This window comes from Megascapheus bottae, chromosome 5 (genome assembly GCF_031878675.1).
Source record: "Megascapheus bottae isolate mThoBot1 chromosome 5, mThoBot2.hap1, whole genome shotgun sequence".
NCBI classification, from domain to species: Eukaryota; Metazoa; Chordata; class Mammalia; order Rodentia; family Geomyidae; genus Megascapheus; species Megascapheus bottae.
The window spans coordinates 14,666,006-14,676,592 of NC_143513.1; the positions used below are offsets into that span (position 1 = coordinate 14,666,006).

Sequence of the window (10,587 nt, forward strand, 5' to 3'; positions counted from 1 at the left end):
AAGAGCATGTAAATAACCTAAAAAAATAAACTGAAACACCTAGAGGAACAAGAAAAAGTTAATTGTAAAACAACTAGAAGGACAGAAATAACAAAAATAAAATCAGAAATATCAGCGATTGAAATAAGATCTACTATATAAAAAAAATGATAAATCAAAAAGTTGGTTCTTTGAAAGAGTCAACAAAATAGACAGACCCCTGGCAAGATTACTCAAAAAAAGGAGAGGGGAGACTCAAATAAGATCAAATACCCCACAGGAACAATCACAACTGATTCCCAAGAAATTCAGTCCATAATGAATAGGTACTACCAGGGCCTATATTCAAAGAAACAAGAAAATCTAGTAGAAATGGATGATTTCTTAAATACAAATAGGCTACCCACACTGAACAACGATGAGGTAAACAAATTGAACAAACCAAACTCTTAGAATGAAATTGTGGAAGCAATCAGGGAAATACCAACCAAAAAGAGCCCAGGTCCAGATGGTTTCACTGCAGAATTCTACAAGACGTTTAAAGATGAAATAACACCTATACTCTTGAAACTCTTCTGAGAAATAGAAACAGAAGGAGCAATACCAAACTCATTTTATGAAGCTAATATTACTCTCATCCCCAAACCAGGGAAAGACCCAACAAAAAAAGAAAACTACACACCTATCTCTCTAATGAACACAAATGCAAAACTTCTCAATAAAATATAAGCCAACAGAATCCAGAAACAAATTTAAAAAATCATACACTATGATCAAGTAGGCTTCATCCCACAGATGCAAGGCTGGTTTAACATTCGCAAATCAATCATTGTAATACATCACATCAATAGAGCTAAGGATAAGAATCATATGATAATTTCTCTGGATGCGGAGAAGGCATTTGACAAAATAAAACATCCATTCATGTTGAAAGCACTAGAAAAAATAGGAATAAGAGGTACATTCCTCAAAATAGTGAAAGCCATATATGAAAACCTACAGCCAGTATTATACTAAATGGTGAAAGACTGGAACCATTCACCTTAAAATCAGGAACTAGACAGGGATGCCCACTCTCTCCACTTCTCTTCAATATAGTGCTGGAAACCTTAGCCAGAGCAATAAGGCAAGAAAAGGACATCAAAGGGATCCACATAGGGAAAGAAGAAATTAAACTATCCCTATTCACAGATGACATGATCCTCTACTTGAGTGACCCAACAAACTCCACTCCCAAACTTCTAGAATTAATAAACTACTTTAGCAAAGTGGCAGGATACAAAATCAATCTTCAGAAGTCAGTAGCCTTCTTGTACACCAACAATACACAAACAGAAGGCCAAATCAAGAAAATGATCCCATTCACAATAGCCCCCAAAAGAATAAAATACTTAGGAATATACTTAACCAAAGATGTAAAGGAATTATTCAATGAAAACTACAAAAGCCTAATGAAAGAAATTAAAGAGGACACTAGGAAATGGAAAAACATCCCATGATCATGGCTAGGGAGAACCAATATAGTGAAAATGGCTATACTGCCAAAATTGATATACAAATTCAATGCAATCCTCATCAAAATCCCAAAGACATTCTTTACTGAAATAGAAGATATAATTTAAAGATTCATATGGAACAAGAAAAGACCTAGAGGGGCCGGGAGTTTGGCCTAGTGGTTAAAGTGCTTGCCTACCATGCATGAAGACCCGGGTTCGATTCCTCGATACCACATACATAGAAAAAAGCCGGAAGTGGTGCTGAGGCTCAAGTGGTAGAGCTCTAGCCTTGAGAAAGTCCAAGGACAGTGCTCAGGCCCTGAGCTCAAGCCCAGGACTGGCAAAAAAAAAAAAAAAAAGAAAAGAAAAAAAAAAAAGAAAAGACCTAGAATAGCCAAAACAATTCTAGGAGGCAAAAAGAGCAATGCTGGAGGTATTCAATACCAGACTTCAAACTCTACTATAGAGCCATAATAACAAAAACCGCTTGGTTTTGGCACAAAATCAGACCAGAAGATCTATATAGATATAAAAACTTATGACTCTATAGACATGTTTTATTTTCCTAAAATAAACATGTTTCTATAACATACAAACCCTTAGCTTAATTTTGATTAAGTTCTAAATACTAAGTCCCAGTGATTGTAAATAGAGATTCCCTTCTTGAACACTCATTTGTTAAACCTGTCATTTAAAATATGATGTAAAAATCAACGTTAATAAAGAAAAAAAACCTAGATACATAAGGCCATATAGGATGACGCTAAATGAAAGAACCTCCAGGATATAGAAACAAAAGCCATATAATGAGTGATTGTTGTCCTTAATGTACTTACTATGTTATCTCTCATCTCTTTTGCTGTCCCTTGGTTAATTCATTTTGTTATAGTATTTTACCTTGTTATCTGATATATCGTGTATATGTTTATTTGGTTATTTGAAATAGGATAGGGAAGGAGGGAAAACAAGATGAGGGGGCAAGAGTGGGGAGAGGGAAATGGGGACCAAGACATGAGAAAGGGTATCAATGTATGTGAAATAATGCACCTTCTATCTGGTGAATATAATGTAACCCTTTTATTAATTACAATAAAAATATATGAAAAAAAAGACTAGCTGGGCATGGTGGCTCACTTCTGTAATCCTAGCTACTCCAGAGGCTGAAATCTGAGGATCAAGGTTCAAAGCCAGCCCAGGCACAAAAGGACTTGAGACTCTTACCTCCAGTTAACCTCTAGAAAAACAGAAGTGGGGCTTGGCTCAAGCAAGGGTAGGGAAGTAGCCTTGAGCTGAAGAGCTCAGGGACAGTGCCCAGGCTGAGATCAAGCCCCATGACCCTTCCCCCCCAAAAAGACTATATGACTAACTAAAGAAATTGAAGTACTGGGTTAAGGGTATGGAATGAATTATCATTTTTGCACTATCAAATATTTCCAAGTGCTATGAGTTTAGTCTCTCATTATGCTTATATAATCCTTATGTGTGTGTGTGTGTGTGTATGTATATCTACATACACACATATACCTGTATTTATCCATCTGTGTTTCTATGTGTTCACCAAGCCACTCAAAATAGTTATTTATACATTGTAGCCAAAATAATTTGAAGGTATACTGGAGATCATGCTTTGTTCAAATTATCCTAATATGCCATTCAATATGATAGTTATTAAGATCATAATAAAATTATGTATAGTTTATCAGATTTGAACATGTAAGTTAACAGGAAAAAAAGCCTGAAATACAATCAGCAATTCAGACATCATTAGTTTTTTTTTTATCTCATTTAAAAATAACTGGACAACTTTTGCTTTAGTTGACTTTTAATTCTGACTTCACTGAGAGATAGATTTTTATCTCAGGCATTTTCCATTGATTGCTGACCTTTCCTTCTTATTTGATGTTAAATACCATGCAATGAACACGTCACCAATGTAACACAGCCTGTAATGGATCAGCATATTGAATGTGACCATGAGAAATAGTTCCAATTCTTTGGCTTGGCAGAGACTACAGAGGTCTTATTTAGAACCTTCTTTGGTGTCATTTCCTATTTCTTAGTACATTCATGAAGTATTTGCTAATATACCAATTGTGAGTGCTTTTAATTCTTTTTTTTTTTTTACTGAAACATTTTCTTCAGGGTTTTATTAGTAACAGCCATGGTCTTCCTCACGATGAAAAGCCATCACAGGACATATCTTTTCTAGTCCTTGAACTGTAGGAAACAGGAATTCTTGGGACCATTCCTAATGAGTTCTATGATTAAGGAAAAAATAAATAGCTGAATTATCTGATATTATCTGTCATCTTTATCTTTTATGGAAGATCTCATGTTGAACAAGTAAATAGACATGAAATAATATATACTTGGCATACTCAAACTATGATATTTATGAATAGCCTAGGTATTAATATATTACAATGTAAACAGATCTTATTGAGACTGTAAGATAAATTAGTAGTAAACTATCACTTCTTCACAGAGTGGTACAATATTTGGCATTATAAAATCTAGAGATATTTTCTTGTATAATACTCTTCTACCTATTATAAAGAAAGGATTATATCAAGATCTTTATTTAGCTTAATGTGATGTATGTGTGTTATATGTCCTCTGTATACATACAATATAAATGAGATTTATTTTTAACTTCCAATTAAAAAAAAAGAAAAGAAAAACGGGACTGGAGTGTGGCCTAGTGGTAGAGTACTTGCCTAGCATACATGAAGCCCTGGGTAAAATTTGTTGGTTCTACATATACAGAAAATGTTGAAGTAGTGCTATGTTGCTCAAGTGGTAGAGCACTAGGCTTGAGAAAGTTCAAGAGCAGTGACCAGGCCCTAAGTTCAAGCCCTAGGACTTGTTAAAAAAGAAGGGAAAAGAAAAGGAAAGAAAGAAAGAAAGAAAGAAAGAAAGAAAGAAAGAGAGAGAGAGAGAGAGAAAGAGAGAGAGAAAGAAAGGAAAGAGAAAGAAAAAATGTACTGCAAAAAATTTTTTTGAAAATATATGAATGAGCCCTCTGTGCTCCAAAATAAAAAATACCAGGAAATTTTTATTAATATATATATATATATATATATATATATAATCCAGCTTTGATTGTCTTTGCTTATAGATAGGTAGTTAATCATTTGATTGAATTAGCATGATAATCGTTTAACTCTATAATCTGGCCCAAAACTGTGATCATGTTGCTAAACATATAATAATAAGACAAAAGAAGGAACACATAACAGCTTGGGACTGTGTTGTTATTGTTATTGTTTTCATTGTGTGTGTGTGTGTCTGTGTGCGTGTGTGTCTGTTTATGTGTGTATGCCATTCTGGAGATTTAAATTGGGATACCCACACTATTTCTGAGCTTCTTTCATTCAAAACTAGTGTTCTACCACTTGAGCCACAACTTCACTTATGGTTTTCTGTTTGTTTGTTTTGTTTTTAGTAGTTTTATTGGAAATAAGAGTCTCAGAACTTTCTGCGCAGGCTAGTTTCAAACCCCAACCTTCAGATCTCAGCCCCTGGTGCTCAGCTTGTTACACTTTTTGATTTGGAAGTCATACGATAATATCCACAGTTACTCAACAATAGATACTGATTTTGTAACAATTCTTTTTCTTCATTAAACTTAACTGCATATTGACACCTCCTGGAAAATTTTATAAACTCCCAAATCCTGATGCAACTGGAATGGAAGCTTTGTACTGTGCAGCAGAATTTTAACTGCATGTGTCTGATACAGGCACAACATGGCAGCCCAACTTTTTCAACGATCCCTTTTATCAACAATTTCTGTCTGTGTCTCTGTATTTTTCTCTCTGTGTGTATCTCTGTGTATCTCATCTCTCTCCTTCTCTCTCTCTGTTTCTTTTTGGGTGTTATTTCTTTCCCCTCCTGCCCCAGATATTCCTATGAAAATGTGACTGTGACTTAATATTGTTGGTGCTAGGGATGCAGGATTCAGTCAGAAGGAGAGTAGATACTGAGCATGTGCAAGGCCCTGGGTCTCCTCCCAACACCACCACCACCAAAATAGCAGTAACTCGTATAATTTTATTCCACAGTGTTTGTAAACATGTATCTCTAGAGGCAAGGACAATAACTTTTAGCAGTGTTTATTTTTGTTCAAAGAAACCAATGGGATTGAAGATTAAGTCACCTGATTTCACAGACTAAATAAGAAAGTGATACATATTTCAGCTTTACAAAGCATCTTACTGATTTTTAAAAGATCCACACTACGGGTAAAGTTAATGATGAAATGTGTGTAATATAGCAACTAAATTATTTATTTTACATATCTACAATGTGTTTTTTTTCATATTTTCTAGATCAAGCACAAATCATCTAGGAAAATATTCTAGGTACATGACAAGTTTCAAAACATTAAAAAATTAACATTTTGAAAAAAATCACAAGTGAAAGCTCATTAAATAACAACATTGACAAATAAATAATCAGCTTTACTTATTAGCTACTGCCATGCATTTCTGGAATTCCATTCCAAGCAAGGGTCAGCATGCAGGGTATAATTTTGTACTGTGCAGCTGGAGAAAGCTACAGGGCTTATTTTTGAAGTGAAATGCCACATGGTCTTCTACTTTCCTTGAAAGGAAGACCACTCAAGGCTGATAAGCTATTTTCATGGAAATGACCTAGAAAGCACCTTTCTGCAATGGTCCTGTGAAGATTCGTGGTGTTACTCTTTTCAATTTTCTATTTTGAAAAGGTTTTATTTGGAAATAGTGGGGAGGGGCTAAGGAATGGAGGCACAGTAAGAGACCCTATTCTGTTTTAAAATATGTTTCAGCCATTTACATAGTATCAATAGCCTTTTAACAATGATGAGTTAAAACTACAGGATGCATGGAATTAACATGTAAATTGCACTCATACATCTTGGGAGAAAAAAAATATTGAAAAGGAAAAGCTATTCCCAGAGAAGGTCCTGATACTTAGGACAGCTTTCTGGGTTTGATCAAAGCCGAAAGCCTACACTTTCAAGTGAGCAAAATAGCAGTGGCAGGCTTGAGTCTTCCAAGCAATCAAATCTGTAAAGCAGATGGTTTACTAGTCCAGTCTGAGAGTCTGAGTTCTAACTCATGCTGTGCTTGCTAGATTTGCTGGCTCTCTTCCTCTCTCTGTGATGTTGGGCTGGCTTGGCAGGGGACACACTCTCAAAATTGTGGCTAGACTCGTTGTGCTGCCTGGTGTACCTCTTACACTTGCAGGCTGTGACCACCGTGATCTTGTAGGTGCGTGTACTGCCATCCTGGCACTGCAGCTGGATTCTCTGAGTGCGAGTTTTGTCGTTGACACACCTCCATTCCTGGGAGCTCCTCCTGCTCCAGTACTTCGTGCCATAGCCTCCTCCGATCCAGTTAGGGAGCACTGGCAGAGGCAAGCACTCTCCAGCACACACCAGCTCCTTCAGAGGGCTGATGCTGGTGCATTGGCCATCAGAAATGTATTTGGTGGAACGCAGCTCCCGGCAGCCCACTTGAACTCGACCTGCAGGGAACCGAAAAGAATACATCAGAGACACAAAGCAAAGTAATTTGCAATAATCACAAATAAAATATAGAAATTATAGCAAATTGCCAAAACAAAGAGAAAAATCTACTTTATTGTCAAGGCAAACAAAATTTATTTGCCTATATTCTTGCTAGAGGCACTCTGATCTAACATTTTTAGAGATGCAAAAAAAAGTCTAAGTCTGACTCCTTTTTCATTTATGATATGAATTAACTGTGTCTTAGAGCATTTGAAAATCACACATTCTTAGTCTCAATGCTCAATAAGGGTTTTAGCAATTCTGCTGTTTATGTATAAATAGTCACCCTTCAAAGAGCTTGCTTTAAAATTCTCTTTCTCATGGGTCATATTGGTTAATGCCTGCAAGTGCTTTTCATTAGGATTTTAAAAAAATCTGTAGAGAAAATGTGGAAAGTATTTAAATATTGTGTACAGTGCTTGTGCATTTTGTAATATTTGATTTCAATTATAGAGTTCAGCTGCATAGAATTTTACACACATATGGACGCAACCTCTGACATTTGACATTACGAACTCAATAATGACATTTTAAACATAAATTCCCAAGCTGTGTCTTTAAAAAACATAAATGCCAAAATGTTTGAAGTGCAAAATGCCACCACAAAAAAAAAATCAAAATTTAAAGACCTTAAATCAGGAACGTATGGTTGCCATAACAACTTGGCTACATTTCCATGAATTTTATGGCAGAAAAAGACCTAAGATGTCTGATTTACAACTGCAAAAGGGACTAAGGTGCTCATTTCCTGGATAGCAGTCATGGCAAACTCTTTTGTTTTAGTTATTTGGATTTGATGAATTATGTTTTCTAATTGGCTGCTTCTTGTTACATGCTTTGTATGATTAAGATAAAAATTAATCTTGAGAGTTTTGAAGTTTTCCTTACCACTGCTTTGCAACTGAACTTTGGGAGAATTGTCTGTCACCCAGACTTGCCAGCCAGAAACGAGAAAAATTAATGTCTGCAAGCACAAAATGTAAGTAATAAAAAATGTTAAGTGGTTCTATATGGCTGACTGAAAGCAAAGTCACAGTATAAAATGAATTAGGAGTTTTACTTCATCTCTGCACCCCTAGTGCTTGTGAAGTAAGAGAGAAACAGTTTAGGGGAGTCTGGGAGTTGTACACTACATACATATATGCACGCATATAGATCTGGAGTTCTGGAATTGAAACTGAAAAGTAAATGATTGGTCTGAACTGTGTGGTAGTTTTGCTTGTTTCTGAATCATGCTCACTTTCCTGTAGCTACTTCAGGAAGGCACCTGGACACAGCTGGAAATGATTCAGATTTGTTTCTGTGGTCACAGTTCATTCCTTGATGATGAATACCTGCCCCGTGGCTCAGTGATCTAATAATAATGAAATATTTCCTATGAATTTAAGAGTGGCCACCTTTATGTATGTGTAAACACCTTGGTATTCTTGCTCTGACTTTCTAAAGGTCAAAACAACTGTAATAGTTGAAGGGAGCCTAAGGAGGAGGGGTAAGATTTCCTGTGCAAGTTCCTCTGTCTCTCTTAAAATCTGATTATTAACATGTGAATTTTCTAAAGAAAAAGAATGACAAAAAGGAGTTTCACAAAGAAATTTGAGTTCTTCTAACCAATAGCCAATTTGAGTGTCAATTAAGCAACAGAAAAGGATAAAAGAATGCTTTGTACAAAACTTGAGTGTACTGTTATTCTAAACGTCTTAATTTACCAAAAAAAAAAAAAAAACCACAAAAACACAAAACAAAAAAAAAGGCTATACTCTTTCACAGACATGGACAATTACTTAAAAATTTGACCTGGTTATGAACGTCAGCAGCAGTCTTAATTTTTTTTCTCTGCAAGTTTCTACTTTTGTACACTCTATCAAAACTACACATCTAGAAATGAACCTGAAATTAAACTATGTAAAACAATATTTTTTAATTTCCATTTTGCATAGTTTTAAAGAAGCAACAGTTTAATTCCTGGGTATATTTTCTCTGAAGATCTTGATTTAAAAAAAAAAGCCATTCTGATTTTATCCAGCCACTATTTTCACTAGGTTAACTGTGAAATCACTATCTAGGGAAAAATGCCAGCCTCCACACATGCAGTGATTGCTCCCAGATTGTTTTGCAAAATATATATTGTTTGGGTTAGTTATCCAGGAAACAATTCTACAAGAATGTGATCAAATGCTACCAGAAAAGAAAACAAACTAACAAACAAAATTTTGTATAAGTAAAACACACTTACTGCTTCGATCCAGTCCAGTGTTACTGAAATGCCTGCCTCCATTTCTGGCTTGATTCAACGTGCTGTTGCTGCTGGGGTGTGCTGGAACAGGTTTAACCACATGTGAATAAAGGATTTCTGTGGCATCATTTTTAAAAGCCAAACAGCTTTTCATGAGGATGCATGCTAGAGGCATGAGATAGAAATGAATGGCAGGAGGAAGCATGGTGAGTAGAGGTTTTGCTTGGCTGAAGAGCTGCTTAATTCCCTTCCCTCTGCTTCTGCACTGTAACTGTGAAATTCCTCCTCAAGGTTCCCTTTATATATCCACAGAGGTTTGGCGTTCATTCAGGTGTAAAGTTGTGTAGAGCTTCAGAGTGAAAACACTGAGAAGGGGTGGGATCCCTCCATGACCCTGCAAAAAACTTTACCAATGGAAAAGGAGATTGCAGAAAAGGAGGAGCTTGGTATACAAATCACATGAAATTTCAGAGTTGGACTTCACTTTCCTGCCAGCTAAAGAGGCAGGCACATTCTATAACAACTACAGTCTCTCTTCAGCCATTTCCTTTGCAGATTTTAGTTCACAAGCAAGTTTAATTTAAATGAATTTTTGGTTCCTTAAATATGCTGTTGTTCCCATACTTGTTCTATATGTATCTCAAAAGTTGGAATATTTGGGACATAGAGAGGGTTTTTTTTTTTCAGATAATAGGAATCAGTGTTGCATGTTTTGCCTCTTAAAGCAAACCAATGGGGTTTTTTTTGTTGTTGTTGCTTTTCCTTTAATGTATAAGGGACAGAGCTAAAATTCTGCCCTCTGGACATAGTTAAATAAGGCTGCTTTGATCTGTGTAAACTACAGTGCTGCTAGGTAAATTATTGCCAGGGGTTCTGTGTGGAGAATAATGGGCAGAGAGTTCTGTCTGTGTTGAAGTAACTGATACCTGCTTTCATTGTAAAAATATGCCATAAGCATTGCTAACATTCACAGCATCACTTTACAGAAAAGAAATCCATTACCAATGGACTATTATTGGACAAATTCAATGTAATTTTTGGAGATTTTTATTAGTTCTAGAACATGAATTCTAGCTATTATTTATATTAAAATTTTTTGTACATTACTTCTTTTGAATGAAGATAGGTGTTCCATTGATTATTAAGTTACTGATCTTCATCTTTTATAAAACTAATAAATTGCATTTAATTTATGGAAGTTTTGATTGAAATAACAACATATTCTGAATCATCTTTTCAATTATAAATCCTTAGTGTGACTATTAAAATGACTTTTATTTTGTATTTTATTTCTTTCTATTTCATAAGATTTTGGTAATTGTTAC

General features: G+C 35.4%; 1 protein-coding gene across 1 annotated transcript; it reads right to left on the reverse strand.

The window, feature by feature from the left end:
• Positions 1-5,569: 5,569 nt before the first annotated feature.
• On the reverse strand, positions 5,570-9,600 carry Sostdc1 (sclerostin domain containing 1). Its single transcript, XM_090332287.1, has 2 exons — positions 9,263-9,600; positions 5,570-6,986 (listed from the first exon to the last, which is right to left on the reverse strand). Exons 1-2 carry the CDS (start codon positions 9,465-9,467, stop codon positions 6,571-6,573), a joined length of 621 nt encoding a protein of 206 aa, XP_090188413.1. The 5' UTR covers positions 9,468-9,600; the 3' UTR covers positions 5,570-6,570.
• Positions 9,601-10,587: the final 987 nt, after the last annotated feature.

Excerpts from the sequence above, each read along its gene's own strand:
- Sostdc1 (XM_090332287.1), bottom strand. The coding sequence starts at position 9,467 with ATGCTTCCTCCTGCCATTCATTTCTATCTCATGCCTCTAGCATGCATC. Across the intron at positions 6,987-9,262 it reads CACTGGACTGGATCGAAGCA|GTCGAGTTCAAGTGGGCTGC; the intron begins GTAAGTGTGTTT and ends GGTTCCCTGCAG.